Genomic DNA, 21,915 nt, shown 5'->3' with positions numbered 1-21,915 from the left:
TAAGGTGCCACATTTAAGAGCAGTATCTTCCCCAGTCCCGTGATCAAATACCTCTGCCGACATAAAGTAGTTTTCATACCTACTTTAATCATAACACCAGCGGGATGAGACCTTAAACTCCTCTTTTTGAAAGGATGGGGGGGACAGGACGGACCGGAGCAGACTCCGAGCTCGCTGTAAGCACGGGCAGCTCAGGCTAGGAAAGGGCGCAGGAAAGGCTTGGCCTAGGACCGCTCCCTGCGGCGCCTCCCAGGGCGGGAAGTGGTGCGTTGTGTGGAGTCCTGTCGGAATCGTGAGGCAAACTGCAGGATGTGTGTGTGTGTGTAGTTTTAAGCCTCAGCGAAATATCTGAAAAAGGTGAGAGTTAATGTTAAACCCGAAAATGGAGAAGCCTTTAAAAAGCATCACGCCCAACGTGGGGCTCAAACCCACGACCCTGAGATTAAGAGTCTCATGCTCTACCGACTGAGCTAGCCGGGCTGCTGTGTCTATGTCATTTCACACACCCTCTGTGTGTTCGTTGTGAGGAAGTAGTGTGTGGTTAGCCCAGGAGGCCCCTTTGTTTCATTTTCTCTGCTGCTGACTCGACACAGGCACCTTTCTCTTTCTCCATCTCTCGCTCTACCCCAGTCTTATGTCCCCAGTGGCGTAGCGTGGGTTGTCAGCACCCGGGGCAAGGCAAGTAATTTGCGCCCCCTAACCCGTGGATTTTAGCACTCGCGAGCGCGCCCCCCCCAGATGTTGCGCCCGGTGCGACCGGCCCCCCCTGCACCCCCCACGCTACGCCACTGCTCTGAGGGACAGCAGACCTCCATTAACATTCCATTTATATCAATATTTTTTGTTTAAAGCGACCTATTTGGCTTAATATTGACATGCAGGCAAGACAATGGGGTGAGAATACAGTGGTCCACTGTATGGAACCCGCACAATCCCACCCTGAGGAGGCCGCCATTTCTCAATTCTTAACGGGGAACTGTCCCGGGGGCCAACCCAATTCAGAATTAGTTATCACCTCAACTAGGGTGGCAGAAACTGATCGATGGTTTGTAACCTTAATTTCGGTCACAAACAATTGATATTTGCTTTCTTAATCGCAAATACTAGGGGGGCATCCCTTTCACACACATCCATTAATTTGTGATTTTGAATGGATTACACAAGCAAGACTTCTGACACACAAAATGGCATTTACGTATCGCAATAAATTCTTCTGCAGCTGTGAATCCTATTATATTTTAAATCCCAGGCTTTGTGACTGCAAACAAAAATCGCATCAGGCAGAATGTAGTGTCGCAACTGTGGCCAGAGGTGAATTCTGTGATGCTAAGCACTAGTGTTTCACAAGAAACTACATTAGCTGCCCGAAGATCACAAGAGATGATGCCTGTACCCAGTCACATAATGCAAATCTTCTCTCCACTAAAGACACAAACTCCGAATACAAAACACTAAAAACAAAGTCTCAAACACAACTCGGGTCAGTGAGACCCTGCTGGGTACTTGGGAGCCCGACAAATCAGCAGAAGTGATGGGTGGGGCCTCCATTCACTTGGTGTACTGAATGCCAGATTTAGAGATTTCTGCCAGGAGGTAATCTCTGTGCCTTCAGAAGAGAGACCACTGCAGCGGCTCCACTGAAGAGAGTGAACCTTTCTGAGTGGACATTGTTTGTTGTGCCAAGTCTGCAAAGTAGTTTTGACACTGTTGGTCGCTCCCCTCATATTCACCCTATCCAGGCTTGGTACCAAATCCTAAATAAAATGGGTTTGCCAGCTGCCTGGTTGCTCAACGTCTTGGAGATGATAAGTGTGGCCTATGAAATTCCCCAGGAGATAAGACTGACAATGCACGGGGAATAACCCATAAAGAGTTTCAGGACTTGATACATGGCACACAAAACCCCTGAATCTTACTACAATGGCTGCAGCAGAATTGGGAGGCTGAAAGATGTACGTAGGCCTCAAAAAAGACTGTGGCTTGCTATATAACAAGCAAGGTGCATGTAGCTGACCAGACTCGTGTACCTAAGAGAATACTGAACCGCTCCCCTTGACAAGAGGCTCATCAGCCATTTTGCTTATTGGAAAGCTCCAGGCTGGCACAATCCTCTGTCATTATGAAGCCCACTTCTCCATCTTCACAAAGAGGATGAGAGAAAAAGACCAAGGAATGTTGAAAAGTGACTCAACAAGAGGTGCTTGCTAACCTGACGTATGGGTGGGCGTGCAGCACCTCAGATAAACGTTAAGAATGATACCAGGAGTGACAGCATTTGTGGTAGCAGATTAGAAGACTAGCTGGTTAAATGCTGACCGATGCAAATTTGAGTTAAGATGAATAGGAAGCAAATGACCTGATGCTGCACCTACTTGAGAAAGAGATACTGCTGAGGGAGGCGGAAGAAGGACACAGGACCATGAAAAATAATACAGAGGTTTCAGTGGAAACCGCTAACAGTGGAAGCGAGGAAAGCTGGTCCTGAGAAGACATGTGGAACCGTTTTTTTAATTTTCTTTGATATAATGTTGCATTCTGGAAATCATTTCTGGAAGATAGGATATTTTATATCAAGGGGATCAGCTCCCACACTTGGGGTGCCACCGGGCTCCTTTTTATCACCACTACTATTTAATATCAATGTTCTTCCTCCATATAAATTGATTCAGTCCTACAGTTGCACTGTTCTTGCTCCTCGTTCTCTAAACAGGATGCATAGCTGTCTTCGAGCTGATCAGCCTTGGGCGCGCAAACTTTTTAAAGCTCAATAGAGATAAGTGGCAGCTGATAGAGGGAAGGGATAGCGTGATGTGGCCTGCTTGTTTTGGTGCTCCCCCGGATCCTATATAAAGGCAAAATCACTGGGTGTTCTTCTGCTTAATGATGAGCTATTGAAATACTCCAAAATCAATGCTGTGTGCAGTGAACATTATTATTGTCTACTCTGACGATCTGCCAATCTTACCCACCAAATTGTCTTCCAATATGTTATGGGCATATGTCTCTCCAAAGTTAGACTATTGCAAGTGTCGTTATCTAGGATTTCCAACTTCTATATTATTTAGGCTGTAGAGCGAGTCCGCAATAAGCCTATTAGACTGGTCAGCTTGTTGAAGAATTTTTATCATGTTTCAGGACCTCTCAGAAAACTGCTCTGACTAGCAGGGGAAAAAGAATATTTTTTTTCACAAAGTTGTTTACCATCCAAAGCAGTTCTGGTGATCTCAGTCAGACACCATGACAAACTGGCACATACACTCCAATTGGAGGGGAAACTCTTACTGAAATTCCATTCTAGAAAAAACTAAATCAGCAGGTGGTCTCTATTTAGCCATCTAGGAGTGAAAGTTTTGATCCAGCTCCCATTCACTGCTAGACAATCTCTCATTTCTTCTCCTTCCATAAAACCTTGAAGTCTCTTCTGTCTGTTAGCCTCCTTGAGAAGCTCTGGCCTGCATTTCTCAAAGGAGACCTCTAGGGCCATGAAACCAGGAGGAGATACAGCACTTTACAGCAACCTAATACTAGATCAAGTGACAGTTTTGGTGCATTTAAAATGAAAAAAGTAGACCATGAAACCTGAAAATAGTGATCTGGGAAATAACTGCCCAGAACTGGAAAGTATGTGCCTCAGTAAAATGGAGAAATTGCATACTCCTAGCAAAGGCCTCATGTCCAAACAGTGACTGCTACTGAGCAACTATGTGATATATTCTCCTGGTGGACTGTACCTTGATTCACTCAATGGCCTGATATTCATGGTCTTTAAGTGCTTAGGAGGGACACAACCAGATCTGAACTTTGTGGGGGAGAGACTAACAATTAACCAATGGGGTCGCCGTTAACAATTCAATCAATGCGGCGGAGCTATCTTCAAAGCCATTTCAAGAAAATAGAGAGACAAATTGTTCATTTTAAATATATTAGTGATAAAAACAAACATGCTTTTGTGGATTTTACAATGTTTATAGGCTACTGAAAGAGCTCTTTAAAAGGGGGAATGAGTGAGCCTACCAAAAAGCAGTTTGAACAGATTTCAAACCAAAGGACTTTAAAACACGTTTTTGCAAAGATTATTTCAATCCAACGGCAGCGGCCGCCGGATATGTCAAGTTTTGGAATCGGACGTCGGGGGAAACATAAAAAAAAAAAAAAGAGACTACTTACCTTTCGCTGCCTGTCTCCCATTACTGTCTCCTGCTTCCTCGCTCCTTTGCTCCTGATGGTGTCCCAGCATTTGCTTCCCAGCAACCCTGACGCTGCTTACAAGCATTACATAGCATGTAAGCAGCACCAGGATTGGTCTGAGCGGTAGTCACTGCCGCTCAGACGCACGCCTGGGGTCTGTACAGTTTCTCCAGCCCAGCTGTATATATTGGGTTGCATCACAAAAGTGACGCAAAGCAGTGCAAACAGTTTGTTTGGGATTTACTTTCAAGTGCACAACTTTATTAGGGCTGGAAAGTAGCTGTAAAGTAACGCAATGTGGCGCTGGCACTGCTTTGTGTCAAGGTGGCTTACCATGGGTGGTACATGGACGTTCCCATACAACCACCCACTGTTTTTAATGCAAAGATCTATCTACTAGCATTTGTAGACCAGGCTTTGCGTAGAAAAATAATGCCTCTTTGAGGCTGGCTTTGACTTGGAGAAATATATTTTTTTTCTAGCAAACTTGCAAACTGGGAAAAGTGGTACACTACATCTGAGCATAGCATTTTGTACTGGATGTATACCCATGATGTGCACAATCTATGCTTGCCAGAACACACACACCCTTGCAGCTTTGCACTGGTGTGTGTGCGGAGGCACATCAGCCTAAAGTTCTAGTCACCATATTTTAGCAAATATTCTGTTCTCTCCTTTCCATACATCGCAGCACAACTTTAGTAGTTGTGCTGCAGTGCGTGAAACGTTAGTAAATCTTCCCCTTTAGCTCTTTGCAATTTTGTAGCAGCCTTTCTTGTACTGTGTGCAAAGCAATTGTAAAATAATGTCTTGCATATTCACAATGTTTTCAATCACAGGCTGGGAGCTCATTGCAGAATAAATACACGTCACCGCTCTACTGGTGCTGAACCTGGACTCTGTTGTGTGACTGTCTGCTTATACACACAGATACCTGTCCTGTACTTAGTTGTGTTGTCTGCTTACACACACAGATACCTGGACTCCCTTGTGTGACTGTCTGCTTGCACACACACACATACCTGTCCTGGACTCAGTTGTGTTACTGTCTGCTTATACACACACAGATACCTGGACTCAGTTGTGTGACTGTCTGCTTACACGCACAGATACTTGTCCTGGACTCAGTTGTGTGACTGTCTGCTTACACACACACAGATACCTGGACTCCGTTGTGTGCCTTTCTGCTTATACACACAGATAACTAGACTCAGTTGTATGACTTTCTGCTTACACACACAGAAACAGGACTCAGTTGTGTGACTGTTGCTTACACACACACAGATATCAGCTGTGACCCCATTAACCAATGTAGCTTTCAAATGATAAAATAATGCATTTCCCACTGACTATTTTGACACAAATTTTTAATTAAAGGTTTGTGCTTAATATTTTATATGTGCTTGCCTGAAGGTGAAAGGCCGACAAAATAGTTGCAGAATACTTGTTGTGGCCCTGCCCAGGATCAGCCTCCACTGTGTATTGTATGCACTTAAAATACAAAGCAAAACGGCTAAACATCTGTGTGTCCTGGAGGCTGCAGCAGCCCGGGCTGACACACAAGATGGTTTGGGGGGCGTTGGGAGCCCTTTTACTCCAACTGGTGTTTAGGGTGTTGTGTTCTATTGAGAACTTCACGAATGGTCCCATTGAAGAAGCGACACAGGTACTGCTACCATGCACCTGTGCTGGAGGACTCTGCTTAATTTGAGACGGTGGTTTCCGGTGCGGGGCACCGGCACTTATTTTTCTGCCTCAAGCATTTACTGCGAGCAAAAGACACACATGGGAAAGACGGAATAAGAGAACACCGAAAAAGAGTCACAAAAGGAGAAAGCACAAAGCTACAAGAGAGACCTGAAGGGTCAGGGAGTGGCTGTAAACAGATCAAAGGGGCCTGAGATGGCTTCAGGGTTACGCTGCCTCAGTATTCCGTGCTGCACACTTAATTTCAAAAGTCGCGTGTTTCAGAGGAGAGCTTTGGGCACCGGCACATTATGCTGTGCAACATTTCAATCTGACCAGACTAAGAAGTAATCAAAACAGCAAATCATCACTCGCCTTCATACCTAGAGCAATGAGGGTCATTACTCAGGCCCAGCTCCAAGCAAAGAGTGAAAATCCAATCCCGGTGCTAACAGGAGTTTGTGCAGAGACGAGGGCTGTTCTGGGATCCCAAAGCATCCATGGAAATTATTCATATCAGCCCTGCTCGCTCCCCTCTTCCACTTGTATCTCTACCTCTGTCTGTTCTTTCCTAAAGCACCCCGATGCTTGTTGTAAGTGACCGCCTTCTCCAGGGGGCTCCAACTGCACCCCTCATCTCTCCGTAGCCCTTCTCGCACAACTAGTCCATTTCTTTTATAGCGCTGCTCAGCTCGTTGTAGGGCGTCAGAGCACTTTACATCACACACACTATACAGAGACAATGAATCGCATAAGTGTAGTGTAAGTCAATGTTACACAAGAAATGTTAAGGCAATCAGGACCACAGGGTCATACATGCAGTTTTCGTGTAGCTCTGTGGGGCCAGTTCATAGCTCGCTGTGTTCTGTCAGGGTTGTAACTTATGAACCACACATAACAAAAGGACCTCCGTGACAAAAGCAGTAACCCTCTGAGCTATCTACATAAAATACAACTCAGTGATATGCACGGTATGAAGCAGGCATAACTCCTCTCCGTTCTACTTCATGGACGGTCAAAACTGTGACTTGGCCTCTCTTCAGCATGTAGATTAATCGCCAGAGATATCTTAACGTGTGTATTGTTTCCTGAAAAAAATCTGGGGTGCAAGGCAGCAGGTGCTTTTAACGCCATAAAAGGCATTTCCAAATACAGCGCCTCCTGAGCTCTTCGCCCAGTGCCACGGAGCTGGACACCGCCCAGTGGCGTAACAAAACTTGGGGTGGCCCCCATGCAAAGTACATTGAGGGGGCCCTCTTCAGGTCTTATTCAGGAGCTCTCAAGCCCAATGCTGAAGGGGACCCTTGGAGCTTGGGGGGTCACGGCACGAAGGGTGCTGCGGGTGGCGTTGTTACGCCACTGGCATCGCCCTGAAGCCGGCCCTGGATTCCACTAGGTGCTTGAATTGCAAATGCACAAGCGCAGATACTCCTTGTCACAGAGTACCAGTTTGCTGCTGAGAAGTGCCTGTCCCCCATCGATAAAAGCACTGGAGCACTGCCGGTGCTATCCCTTCCAAATCAAAGAAATGCAGGTACGGTGTACCTGATAACACCTTCCCATTTAAAGCATTGCTTTCACTGAGGCATGGCACTGACCTGTGCTTTAAATAGAAATGTCAAGTGCAGATACTCTTCCGAGTACCTGTTTCCACTTGAGAAGTGCCGGTACTCTCCCATTAAATGAGTTGCAGCAGTGCTGAGTAGTGCAGGTACTCGCACTCAGTACCGGACAGTACCCGTCCATTTAAAGCACTTCCAGTGACACACCTGGTGCCCATGATTTATACCCGACGAACCTACACCTGGTTACCCTGGCAACAGAGAGGCCTCCTTCCAAACTCCGTCTCTCCGCCTCCTCTTTTCCCTAGTCAGTTTTTTCATCCCCTCCACCCTTTGCCCGCGTCCTACCTTGCCTCTCTCTCATGCTCCATCCCCTCTTCCCTCTACTTTTTAATTTCTGCCCCCCAAATCTGCAGAACTTTCCCACTGTTTTCCTAGCGTACTCGCGCTTCATCTGCCGCTCCCACGTTTTCCTCTCCCTCTCTCCCTCCTTGAGTCATGCTCACTTGCCTGGCATGAGCTGGGCAGCCCCTCGCCTTCAGTAAAGAGACGTCGGTCGTCGGTGCTTGGACCTTGCCAGTATCTCCTACGGTCTTTGGAACAAGTGCACCAGCAGGGAGTGGAGCCTTGTGTCTTGTGGGAACAGGTAGCCTAGGTTTCCGACTTTCCCATCACGACCGAAAGTGAAAGTGAAAGCGCCCCACCAGCCTGTTTCAGCCCCAGCTGCCAAGATTACGTAACACTTGTTATGTGTACATCCATTGCGTACATGATCTGATCTAGAATGTTCTCGGGATCGGGCTGGGAAAGAAAATAGGCTCAGGCAGCAAAACAAACAAGCACTGACAAAGGCAATTAGCCTCGCCTATTCGAGAGCTAATGGCTTTGGCGATGTATTCTTTTCAGGAATATTATGTAGCTGCGCTACTACTGTGCAGCGTGGCTGAGACTAAAAGGAAGCAAGCATTGGCATAGCCAATAAGTCCCGCCTTTTGGAACTTATACGTGTTTAGACATACAGCATACTATCCAGGACACAGCAGTTATTTTTATTTTTTGGTGTATTGACGGTGTCTTTTTCTTTAGGCGTGTCATGGCCAAATGCTAACTGGCACTGGAGCTTAACCTAAAAATATATTGATCTAGGCAACACCTACACCACACAACAAGACCTGGGAAACAAAATATGGATAGTGAGTGGTGTCAGTGCTGTCACACATCCATGTAGGTAGCGAGGAAAGGCACCGATATATAAGCCAAGTGCCCTGAAGCCTGCCTGTTAAACAATGGCAGCACGTCAAAGCAGACCCTAACCATTTAAGACAGTCAGGTGTAGTGTGCAAGTGGGTGGGTAGCAGAAAAGATGCAGAAAAGCAGAAGGGCCAGAATGTATTCTGAAAAGAAAGACGCAATATTTTAATGATGCATGTTGTAAGCTTTTGTCCTCAGCAACTTAAGTAATTGTTGCTATAAAAGTGACAAAGGCAAACTTCCAACAAAGGTTCTCTCACTTTAAGTTCGCTTTTATAATGTAAAGCTGAGTAAAGTGAACAGAGACCGCAAGTTTACAAACACCAAGGTGCATATTTATGCTTGGCTTGTGCCGTATTAGCATAAAAAATGTTGACGATAAAATGGTGCATAGCTAGCTCCTTATTTATATTTTGATGCTAGACCCGTCTAGCATCAAAATATTGGAGTTAGCGCCATGTTTAGGATGCACGAAAGCACCTTGCGCCAATGAATTGCCAGGTAGACGTTCTCACCCTAAACACAACGCTAACCCCTTAGTGCCATATTTATCCCTCGATGCAAAAATGGCGCTAACGAGGGAAGCGCACTGAAAAAATTGAGCTAAGTCCGAATAGCGCAAAACATTAACGCCTGATCAGACCCAGGCGTTAAAAAGAGGCTCACACACCACCACTCATAGAAAAAACCCAGACGGAGCCTTGGAAACTGCCAGGACAACATGGAAGTTCTACTACTCCAGCTTGGCACATGCTGCAGACGTCTGCAAAGACAGCAGATCCAACCACCACCACTGTGGCAACCTCAAACCCCACCACAACAGCCACAGAGACAGTGCAGAAGGAAGGAGAGAATTGTTAGACAGCGAATCACCATTTTAGGAATGAGGGAACAAGATCTGGTCTGGGTATACAGACTCAACCGGGAGTCCAATGTACGCCTGCTGCACCTGATAGCACCACACATCACGGCAAGGCTGCAAACTCCCCATAACATCCCACCCATTACAAAATTCCTCGCTGTCCTCAACATGATGGTGTCTGGATCATTCCAGACAACGGGTGCATTAGTGGCTGGTATCTCCCAGTCATCCTTTTCGGTCTGCCTACCAAAGGTCCTGGACGCAATCCTACACCTCACGTCACAACACATCTGCTTCTCAAACACCCAGCAGCTGCAGTATGGGACCAAGCAAGGTTTCTATCAGATAACTGGCTTTCCACATGTGCTGGGTGCAATGAACAGTACCGAAGTCCAACTGGTGTCACCTGCAGCAACGCAACACCTCTACAGGAACCGCAAGCACACACATTCCATCAATGTGCAGGCTATCATGGACCACCGTGAGCTCTTCAGAAACATCCTGGCGAAATATTCCGACAGCGTCCATGACGCATATATCTTTTGCCATTGCACCATCAACCAGCGGTTCCAGGATGGCGAATATAGTAATGGGCTACTCATAGGTATGTCACCATACCAATCATACCACACAACACACTAACCAGCAAGGACAAGCCAGACAAACTCAACAAGAAATACACATGGGCAGGGCCACAGAGATGTACAGGCAACAACACATAAGCTACATGCCACACCACACTGCACACATTGCATGTCACATACGTATGCACCCAAATCTACATATCACAGCAACACCCTGACTGGCAAACCACGTGTGGACAGGTGGAGCCAAGTCTCCTTTGCATGGCGAAGCTGCTCACAAATCACTACAAGTGTCCACAGGTTGACAACTAAATACAGATCACACACATACATTACCCCAAACAAAGACGCGCACAGGTATGTCAATGGGATAGGCTATGGTCATGTTGAGGAAGTCACACATAGGCACAGTCCCACGTAACTCATGGTGTGTCAGCCTCTGGAAGAACCTAAATCCAATGCCACCCAAGTGGTGCCCTAACCAAGTATACATCAGATACACATATCTGACATTCCTGTAGTGTTCACAGACACCTGTCTGCTGCATTGAGTCCCACACAAACGTATACAAAAATATTTCACTTTGAAGACCGTGGGGTTTAATCATGAGAAATGGGGCAGCACCTACTCCAGTGTCACCTCACATGCGCCCCCTAGTGCCCACTACGAACACCATGTCTGTTCCAACTAACAGAAATGCTCCACCATGGTCTTGTGTCTGTGAAAAAATCACTAAGATTCATGGATGACATAGTCGGATGTGGTAGGTGTATAGTGGAGATGCATGACCTTATATTCTCCGTACTAAGGGACCCATTTGAAATATAGCTGTGTGTGAGAAAGTAGCCTCTTTCTAGCCTTGTTACCCCCACTTTTGGCCTGTTTGTGAGTGTATGTCAGGGTGTTTTCACTGTCTCACTGGGATCCTGCTAGCCAGGACCCAGTGCTCATAGTGAAAACCCTATGTTTTCAGTATGTTTGTTATGTGTCACTGGGACCCTGCTAGTCAGGACCCCAGTGCTCATAAGTTTGTGACCTATAGGTATGTGTTCCCTGTGTGATGCCTAACTGTCTCACTGAGGCTCTGCTAACCAGAACCTCAGTGGTTATGCTCTCTCTTTACAAATTGTCACTAACAGGCTAGTGACCATTTCACCAATTCACATTGGCATACTGGAACACCCTTATAATTCCCTAGTATATGGTACTGAGGTACCCAGGGTATTGGGGTTCCAGGAGATCCCTATGGGCTGCAGCATTTCTTTTGCCACCCATAGGGAGCTCTGACAATTCTTACACAGGCCTGCCACTGCAGCCTGAGTGAAATAACGTCCACGTTATTTCACAGCCATTTTACACTGCACTTAAGTAACTTATAAGTCACCTATATGTCTAACCTTTACCTGGTAAAGGTTAGGTGCAAAGTTACTTAGTGTGAGGGCACCCTGGCACTAGCCAAGGTGCCCCCACATTGTTCAGGGCCAATTCCCCGGACTTTGTGAGTGCGGGGACACCATTACACGCGTGCACTACATATAGGTCACTACCTATATGTAGCTTCACAATGGTAACTCCGAATATGGCCATGTAACATGTCTATGATCATGGAATTGCCCCCTCTATGCCATCCTGGCATAGTTGGCACAATCCCATGATCCCAGTGGTCTGTAGCACAGACCCTGGTACTGCCAAACTGCCTTTCCTGGGGTTTCACTGCAGCTGCTGCTGCTGCCAACCCCTCAGACAGGTTTCTGCCCCCCTGGGGTCAAGCCAGGCTTGTCCCAGGATGGCAGAACAAAGGACTTCCTCTGAGAGAGGGTGTTACACTCTCTCCCTTTGGAAAATGGTGTGAAGGCAGGGGAGGAGTAGCCTCCCCCAGCCTCTGGAAATGCTTTCATGGGCACAGATGTGCCCAATTCTGTATAAGCCAGTCTACACCGGTTCAGGGTCCCCTTAGCCCTGCTCTGGCGCAAAACTGGACAAAGGAAAGGGGAGTGACCACTCCCCTGACCTGCACCTCCCCTGGGAGGTGTCCAGAGCTCCTCCAGTGTGCTCCAGACCTCTGCCATCTTGGAAACAGAGGTGCTGCTGGCACACTGGACTGCTCTGAGTGGCCAGTGCCACCAGGTGACGTCAGAGACTCCTTCTGATAGGCTCCTTCAGGTGTTTCTAGCCTATCCTCTCTCCTAGGTAGCCAAACCCTCTTTTCTGGCTATTTAGGGTCTCTGTCTCTGGGGAAACTTTAGATAACGAATGCAAGAGCTCATCAGAGTTCCTCTGCATCTCTCTCTTCACCTTCTGACAAGGAATCGACTGCTGACCGCGCTGGAAGCCTGCAAAACTGCAACAAAGTAGCTAAGACGACTACTGCAACTCTGTAACGCTGATCCTGCCGCCTTCTCGACTGTTTTCCTGTTGGTGCATGCTGTGGGGGTAGTCTGCCTCCTCTCTGCACCAGAAGCTCCGAAGAAATCTCCCGTGGGTCGACGGAATCTTCCTCCTGCAACCGCAGGCACCAAAGAACTGCATTACCGTCCCTTGGGTCTCCTCTCAGCATGACGAGCGAGGTCCCTTGAATCCAGCAACTCTGTCCAAGTGACTCTCACAGTCCAGTGACTCTTCAGTCCAAGTTTGGTGGAGGTAAGTCCTTGCCTCCCCACGCCAGACTGCATTGTTGGAAACCGCGTCTTTTGCAGCTACTCCGGCTTCCGTGCACTTCCGGTGGAAATCCTTTGTGCACAGCCAAGCCTAGATCCACGGCACTCTAACCTGCATTGCACGACTTTCTAAGTTGGTCTCCGGCGACGTGGGACTCCTTTGTGTAACTTCGGGTGAGCACCGTTTCATGCATCCTCGTAGTGCCTGTTTCTGGCACTTCTCTGGGTGCTACCTGCTGCTGAGAGGGCTCTTTGTCTTGCTCGACATCCCCTCTCTCTCCTGACGCAATTTGCGACATCCTGGTCCCTCCTGGGCCACAGCAGCATCCAAAAATGCTTACTGCACAATTTGCAGCTAGCAAAGCTTGTTGGTGGTCTTTTGGCAGGAAAACACTTCTGCACGACTCTCCATGGCGAGCGGGATCCGTCCTCCAAAGGGGAAGTCTCTAGCCCTTTTTGTTCCTGCAGAATCCTCAGCTTCTTCTGTCCAGTAGAAGCTTCTTTGCACCCACAGCTGGCATTTCCTGGGCATCTGCCCATCTCTGACTTGCTTGTGACTTTTGGACTTGGTCCCCTTGTTCCACAGGTACCCTCGACTGTAAATCCATCGTTGTTGCAATGCTGGTTTGTGTCTTTCCTGCATTATTCCCCTATCACGACTTCTTTGTCCTTTGGGGAACTTCAGTGCACTTTGCACTCACTTTTCAGGGTCTTGGGGAGGGCTATTTTTCTAACCCTTACTATTTTCTAATAGTCCCAGCGACCCTCTACAAGGTCACATAGGTTTGGGGTCCATTCGTGGTTCACATTCCACTTTTGGAGTATATGGTTTGTGTTGCCCCTATCCCTATGTGTCCCCATTGCATCCTATTGTAACTATACATTGTTTGCACTGTTTTCCAAGACTATACTGCATATTTTTGGTATTGTGTACATATAACTTGTGTATAATTGCTATCCTCATACTGAGGGTACTCACTGAGATACTTTGGCATATTGTCATAAAAATAAAGTACCTTTATTTTTAGTATATCTGTGTATTGTGTTTTCTTGTGATATTGTGCAAGTGACACCAGTGGTACTGTAGGAGCTTCACTCGTCTCCTAGATCAGCCTAAGCTGCTCTGCTAAGCTACCATTATCTATCAGCCTATGCTGCTATACACCCTATACACTAATAAGGGATAACTGGGCCTGGTGAAAGGTGCAAATACCCCTTGGTACTCACTACAAGCCAGTCCAGCCTCCTACATTGGTTGTGCAGCGGTGGGATAAGTTCTTTGAGACTACTTACCACTCTTGTCATTGTACTTTTCATAAGAAAAAAATATACAAAACAAGTTCAGTGTGTGTACACATAGCTAAAAAGTTTTGCATTTCCTCTTTTCACTCTTTTCTAAGTGCTGAAAAGTACATCTAAACTTTCTAAAAGGTTTAACAAGTTTTTTTTTCCTGTCTTTCAAAAAGTTCTGAAAACTTTTTTCTCTTATTCTATCACTTTAACTCTCTCTAGAAAATGTCTGGCACAGGCCAAAATGTTGATCTGTCCAAGATTGCATATGATCACCTTAGCTGGAAAGGAGCAAGGAGTCTCTGCATAGAGAGAGGTTTGAGTGTAGGGAAGAATCCTTCCTTGGAATTGTTACTTAACATGCTTAGAGAACAAGATAAGGCTAAAAGTGCCCCATCTGTTGAAAAAGTAGCTAATGGTTCCCAATCTGATCCAGGGACTCCCCCAGGAAAAGATTCAGGAAAGAAACTTCTTAGCCTGCCCATTACTAGACAGTCTAGCATAGTTGGTAATGATGAAGAGCCACACCATACAAATAGTGTTGTCTCACATCATAGCAAGAGCATTTATTCTCACCACAGTGGAAGTGATGTTTCTGTTAGCCAAGCTGCTAGGGTGCCCTCTGTAAGGGACAGGTCTCCTTCTGTTCATTCCCATCATACCTCTGTATCTAGGAATGTCCCTCCCACCAACCCTGATGACAGATTGTTAGAAAGGGAACTCAATAAGTTGAGGGTGGAACAAACCAGACTGAAGCTTAAAAAGCAACAGCTGGATTTGGATAGACAGTCGTTAGAACTAGAGAAGGAAAGACAGAAGTTGGGTTTTGAAACCCATGGTGGCAGCAGCAGCATTCCCCATAGTCATCCTGCAAAAGAGCATGTTTCCAGGAATCTGCATAAGATAGTTCCCCCTTATAAGGAGGGGGATGACATTAACAAGTGGTTTGCTGCACTTGAGAGGGCCTGTGTTGTACAGGATGTCCCTCAAAGGCAGTGGGCTGCTATCCTATGGCTATCATTTAGTGGAAAAGGTAGGGATAGGCTCCTTACTGTGAAAGAAAGTGATGCCAATAATTTTACAGTTCTTAAGAATGCACTCCTGGATGGTTATGGCTTAACCACTGAACAATACAGGATAAAGTTCAGAGAGACCAAAAAGGAGTCTTCACAAGACTGGGTTGATTTCATTGACCATTCAGTGAAAGCCTTGGAGGGGTGGTTACATGGCAGTAAAGTTACTGATTATGACAGCCTGTATAACTTGATCCTGAGAGAGCATATTCTTAACAGTTGTGTGTCTGATTTGTTGCACCAGTACTTGGTGGACTCTGATCTGACCTCTCCCCAAGAATTGGGAAAGAAGGCAGACAAATGGGTCAGAACAAGGGTGAACAGAAAAGTTCATACAGGGGGTGACAAAGAGAACAATAAGAAGAAAGATGGTGAAAAATCTCAAGATAAGCATGGGGATAAGGGTAAAACCAAAGATTCCACTTCAAATCTTAAACACTCTTCAGGGGGTGGGGATAAAACAAATTCTTCCTCTTCTTCTCAACCTACACAATTTAAAAAGCCTTGGTGCTTTGTGTGTAAAAATAGAGGCCATAGGCCAGGGGATAAGTCCTGTCCAGGTAAACCCCCTGAGCCTACCACCACTAATACATCAAGCTCTAGTGCCCCTAGCAGTAGTGGTACTAGTGGGGGGACTGCTGGCAACAGTCAAGTTAAGGGTGTAGTTGGGTTCACTTATGGGTCCATAGTAGAAACTGGGGTAGTCAGTCCCAAGACAGTTTCTGTCACACCTAGTGGCATTGGCCTTGCCACACTGGCTGCTTGTCCCCTTACATTGGATAAGTACATGCAGACAGTTTCAATAAATGGTGTTGAGGCCTTGGCCTACAGGGACACAGGTGCCAGTATCACTTTGGTGACTGAAAACCTAGTGCATCCTGAACAACACATCATTGGACAACAGTATAAGATTATTGATGTCCATAACTCCACTAAGTTTCTTCCCTTAGCTATAATTCAGTTTAGTTGGGGTGGAGTTACTGGCCCTAAGCAGGTGGTGGTATCACCTAGCTTACCTGTAGACTGTCTCTTAGGTAATGACCTAGAGGCCTCAGGTTGGGCTGATGTAGAGTTTTATGCCCATGCAGCCATGCTGGGCATCCCTGAGGATTTGTTCCCTCTCATTTCTACTGAAATGAAAAAGCACAGGAGAGAAGGTCTGAAAACTCTGGATCCCTCTCCATCAACAGGTAAAAAGGGTATCACAGTATCCCCTAACCACCCTACCATTCAGGAGACCATTCCTGTGGTGGGAGAAACCTCTCCTGGGGTGGCACCTGTTCCAAGGGAATCATCAGTTGGCAAAACTGTAATCCCTGAGGTGGAAGTACCTCTCTGTGGGATAACTAACATTGGTGAGAAAAAGAGCACCATTTTAGTTAACATGGAGCATCCCTCCAACCCTCCCAGAGAAACTTTAGTGCAGAAACCCTGCACTACCTCACAACACTTAGGACAGCATCCCTGCCTTAGTGTGGAGCTCATAGGACAGCATCCCTGCCCTGCTCCAACTAAAGAGAAACAGCATCCCTGTTCTCTCTTCCAGCCGTATGGACAAAGTTTTTGCCCAGCTATGGCTTTACTGAGACAGCATCCCTGTCTGGCATTTCCATCATTACAAATAGGTTCAGTGGATAATTCCCACTGCTCTAAACTAAAACTTACTGATAGAAACTCTGAAAATACATCTTCACATTGTTGCTTAGCTAAAAAACTTCAAACAGGGTGGTTTACATCCCCACAGGGAAGTAACCATATAGTGGATGATAAAGGGAGTAACCAGTCTATGGCAGAGCTACTCTCTACTTATCACCACTTAGACAATAAAGTCTCAACTGGCCAAGGTTAGCCTTATTGACCTTCGTTTGGGGGGGGGGGGTTGTGTGAGAAAGTAGCCTCTTTCTAGCCTTGTTACCCCCACTTTTGGCCTGTTTGTGAGTGTATGTCAGGGTGTTTTCACTGTCTCACTGGGATCCTGCTAGCCAGGACCCAGTGCTCATAGTGAAAACCCTATGTTTTCAGTATGTTTGTTATGTGTCACTGGGACCCTGCTAGTCAGGACCCCAGTGCTCATAAGTTTGTGACCTATAGGTATGTGTTCCCTGTGTGATGCCTAACTGTCTCACTGAGGCTCTGCTAACCAGAACATCAGTGGTTATGCTCTCTCTTTACAAATTGTCACTAACAGGCTAGTGACCATTTCACCAATTCACATTGGCATACTGGAACACCCTTATAATTCCCTAGTATATGGTACTGAGGTACCCAGTGTATTGGGGTTCCAGGAGATCCCTATGGGCTGCAGCATTTCTTTTGCCACCCATAGGGAGCTCTGACAATTCTTACACAGGCCTGCCACTGCAGCCTGGGTGAAATAACGTCCACGTTATTTCACAGCCATTTTACACTGCACTTAAGTAACTTATAAGTCACCTATATGTCTAACCTTTACCTGGTAAAGGTTAGGTGCAAAGTTACTTAGTGTGAGGGCACCCTGGCACTAGCCAAGGTGCCCCCACATTGTTCAGGGCCAATTCCCCGGACTTTGTGAGTGCGGGGACACCATTACACGCGTGCACTACATATAGGTCACTACCTATATGTAGCTTCACAATGGTAACTCCAAATATGGCCATGTAACATGTCTATGATCATGGAATTGCCCCCTCTATGCCATCCTGGCATAGTTGGCACAATCCCATGATCCCAGTGGTCTGTAGCACAGACCCTGGTACTGCCAAACTGCCTTTCCTGGGGTTTCACTGCAGCTGCTGCTGCTGCCAACCCCTCAGACAGGTTTCTGCCCCCCTGGGGTCAAGCCAGGCTTGTCCCAGGATGGCAGAACAAAGGACTTCCTCTGAGAGAGGGTGTTACACCCTCTCCCTTTGGAAAATGGTGTGAAGGCAGGGGAGGAGTAGCCTCCCCCAGCCTCTGGAAATGCTTTCATGGGCACAGATGTGCCCAATTCTGCATAAGCCAGTCTACACCGGTTCAGGGACCCCTTAGCCCTTCTCTGGTGCGAAACTGGACAAAGGAAAGGGGTTTGACCCCTCCCCTGACCTGCACCTCCTCTGGGAGGTGTCCAGAGCTCCTCCAGTGTGCTCCAGACCTCTGCCATCTTGGAAACAGAGGTGCTGCTGGCACACTGGAATGCTCTGAGTGGCCAGTGCCACCAGGTGACATCAGAGACTCCTTCTGATAGGCTCCTTCAGGTGTTGCTAGCCTATCCTCTCTCCTAGGTAGCCAAACCATCTTTTCTGGCTATTTAGGGTCTCTGTCTCTGGGGAAACTTTAGATAACGAATGCAAGAGCTCATCAGAGTTCCTCTGCATCTCTCTCTTCACCTTCTGACAAGGAATCGACTGCTGACCGCGCTGGAAGCCTGCAAAACTGCAACAAAGTAGCTAAGACGACTACTGCAACTCTGTAACGCTGATCCTGCCGCCTTCTCGACTGTTTTCCTGTTGGTGCATGCTGTGGGGGTAGTCTGCCTCCTCTCTGCACTAGAAGCTCCGAAGAAATCTCCCGTGGGTCGACGGAATCTTCCCCCTGCAACCGCAGGCACCAAAGAACTGCATTACCGGTCCCTTGTGTCTCCTCTCAGCATGACGAACGAGGTCCCTTGAATCCAGCAACTCTGTCCAAGTGACTCCCACAGTCCAGTGACTCTTCAGTCCAAGTTTGGTGGAGGTAAGTCCTTGCCACCCCACGCCAGACTGCATTGTTGGAAACCGCATCTTTTGCAGCTACTACGGCTTCCGTGCACTTCCGGCGGAAATCCTTCGTGCACATCCAAGCCTAGATCCACGTCACTCTAACCTGCATTGCACGACTTTCTAAGTTGGTCTCCGGCGACGTGGAACTCCTTTGTGTAACTTCGGGTGAGCACTGTTTCACACATCCTCGTAGTGCCTGTTTCTGGCACTTCTCCGGGGGCTACCTGCTGCTGAGAGAGCTCCTTGTCTTGCTCGATGTCCCCTCTCTCTCCTGACGCAATTTGCGACATCCTGGTCCCTCCTGGGCCACAGCAGCATCCAAAAATGCTTACCGTATGATTTGCAGCTAGCAAGGCTTGTTGACAGTCTTTCGGCGGGAAAACACTTCTGCACGACTCTCCACGGCAAGAGGGATCCGTCCTCCAAAGGGGAAGTCTCTAGCCCTTTTCGTTCCTGCAGAATCCTCAGCTTCTTCTGTCCAGTAGAAGCTTCTTTGCACCCACAGCTGGCATTTCCTGGGCATCTGCCCATCTCCGACTTGCTTGTGACTTTTGGACTTGGTCCCCTTGTTCCACAGGTACCCTCGACTGTAAATCCATCGTTGTTGCAATGTTGGTTTGTGTCTTTCCTGCATTATTCCCCTATCACGACTTCTTTGTCCTTAGGGGAACTTCAGTGCACTTTGCACTCACTTTTCAGGGTCTTGGGGAGGGCTGTTTTTCTAACCCTTACTATTTTCTAATAGTCCCAGCGACCCTCTACAAGGTCACATAGGTTTGGGGTCCATCCCCTATCCCTATGTGTCCCCATTGCATCCTATTGTAACTATACATTGTTTGCACTGTTTTCTAAGACTATACTGCATATTTTTGGTATTGTGTACATATAACTTGTGTATAATTGCTATCCTCATACTGAGGGTACTCACTGAGATACTTTGGCATATTGTCATAAAAATAAAGTACCTTTATTTTTAGTATATCTGTGTATTGTGTTTTCTTGTGATATTGTGCAAGTGACACCAGTGGTACTGTAGGAGCTTCACTCGTCTCCTAGTTCAGCCTAAGCTGCTCTGCTAAGCTATCATTATCTATCAGCCTATGCTGCTATACACCCTATACACTAATAAGGGATAACTGGGCCTGGTGCAAGGTGCAAGTACCCCTTGGTACTCACTACAAGCCAGTCCAGCCTCCTACATTGGTTGTGCAGCGGTGGGATAAGTTCTTTGAGACTACTTACCACTCTTGTCATTGTACTTTTCATAAGAGAAAAATATACAAAACAAGTTCAGTGTGTGTACACATAGCTAAAAAGTTTTGCATTTCCTCTTTTCACTCTTTTCTAAGTGCTGAAAAGTACATCTAAACTTTCTAAAAAGTTTAACAAGTTTTTTTTTCCTGTCTTTCAAAAAGTTCTGAAAACTTTTTTCTCTTATTCTATCCCTTTAACTCTCTCTAGAAAATGTCTGGCACAGGCCAAAATGTTGATCTGTCCAAGATTGCATATGATCACCTTAGCTGGAAAGGAGCAAGGAGTCTCTGCATAGAGAGAGGTTTGAGTGTAGGTGAGAATCCTTCCTTGGAATTGTTACTTAACATGCTTAGAGAACAAGATAAGGCTAAAAGTGCCCCATCTGTTGAAAAAGTAGCTAATGGTTCCCAATCTGATCCAGGGACTCCCCCAGGAAAAGATTCAGGAAAGAAACTTCTTAGCCTGCCCATTACTAGACAGTCTAGCATAGTTGGTAATGATGAAGAGCCACACCATACAAATAGTGTTGTCTCACATCATAGCAAGAGCATTTATTCTCACCACAGTGGAAGTGATGTTTCTGTTAGCCAAGCTGCTAGGGTGCCCTCTGTAAGGGACAGGTCTCCTTCTGTTCATTCCCATCATACCTCTGTATCTAGGAATGTCCCTCCCACCAACCCTGATGACAGATTGTTAGAAAGGGAACTCAATAAGTTGAGGGTGGAACAAACCAGACTGAAGCTTAAAAAGCAACAGCTGGATTTGGATAGACAGTCATTAGAACTAGAGAAGGAAAGACAGAAGTTGGGTTTTGAAACCCATGGTGGCAGCAGCAGTATTCCCCATAGTCATCCTGCAAAAGAGCATGTTTCCAGGAATCTGCATAAGATAGTTCCCCCTTATAAGGAGGGGGATGACATTAACAAGTGGTTTGCTGCACTTGAGAGGGCCTGTGTTGTACAGGATGTCCCTCAAAGGCAGTGGGCTGCTATCCTATGGCTATCATTTAGTGGAAAAGGTAGGGATAGGCTCCTTACTGTGAAAGAAAGTGATGCCAATAATTTTACAGTTCTTAAGAATGCACTCCTGGATGGTTATGGCTTAACCACTGAACAATACAGGATAAAGTTCAGAGAGACCAAAAAGGAGTCTTCACAAGACTGGGTTGATTTCATTGACCATTCAGTGAAAGCCTTGGAGGGGTGGTTACATGGCAGTAAAGTTACTGATTATGACAGCCTGTATAACTTGATCCTGAGAGAGCATATTCTTAACAGTTGTGTGTCTGATTTGTTGCACCAGTACTTGGTGGACTCTGATCTGACCTCTCCCCAAGAATTGGGAAAGAAGGCAGACAAATGGGTCAGAACAAGGGTGAACAGAAAAGTTCATACAGGGGGTGACAAAGAGAACAATAAGAAGAAAGATGGTGAAAAATCTCAAGATAAGCATGGGGATAAGGGTAAAACCAAAGATTCCACTTCAAATCTTAAACACTCTTCAGGGGGTGGGGATAAAACAAATTCTTCCTCTTCTTCTCAACCTACACAATTTAAAAAGCCTTGGTGCTTTGTGTGTAAAAATAGAGGCCATAGGCCAGGGGATAAGTCCTGTCCAGGTAAACCCCCTGAGCCTACCACCACTAATACATCAAGCTCTAGTGCCCCTAGCAGTAGTGGTACTAGTGGGGGGACTGCTGGCAACAGTCAAGTTAAGGGTGTAGTTGGGTTCACTTATGGGTCCATAGTAGAAACTGGGGTAGTCAGTCCCAAGACAGTTTCTGTCACACCTA

At 46.6% G+C, this 21,915-nt stretch overlaps 1 protein-coding gene and 1 non-coding gene across 2 annotated transcripts in view; one reads left to right on the top strand and one right to left on the bottom strand.

Moving 5' to 3' along the window:
- Positions 1 to 407: 407 nt before the first annotated feature.
- On the bottom strand, positions 408 to 480 carry TRNAK-CUU (transfer RNA lysine (anticodon CUU)). The gene has a single exon. It is a non-coding gene; the product is annotated as a tRNA-Lys (tRNA).
- An 8,928-nt stretch (positions 481 to 9,408) lies between these two features.
- The window catches only part of LOC138301488 (putative nuclease HARBI1), a 70,991-nt gene continuing 58,484 nt past the window's right edge, over positions 9,409 to 21,915 (top strand). The window contains exon 1 of the mRNA XM_069242000.1: positions 9,409 to 10,153. Coding sequence (XP_069098101.1) covers positions 9,409 to 10,153 — 745 coding nt within the window. The remainder of the gene's footprint in view (positions 10,154 to 21,915) is intronic.

This window comes from Pleurodeles waltl, chromosome 6 (assembly GCF_031143425.1).
Source record: "Pleurodeles waltl isolate 20211129_DDA chromosome 6, aPleWal1.hap1.20221129, whole genome shotgun sequence".
Lineage (NCBI taxonomy): Eukaryota > Metazoa > Chordata > Amphibia > Caudata > Salamandridae > Pleurodeles > Pleurodeles waltl.
The sequence above is the reverse complement of the archived record's forward strand: the minus strand, read 5'-3'. Positions and strand labels throughout refer to the sequence as shown.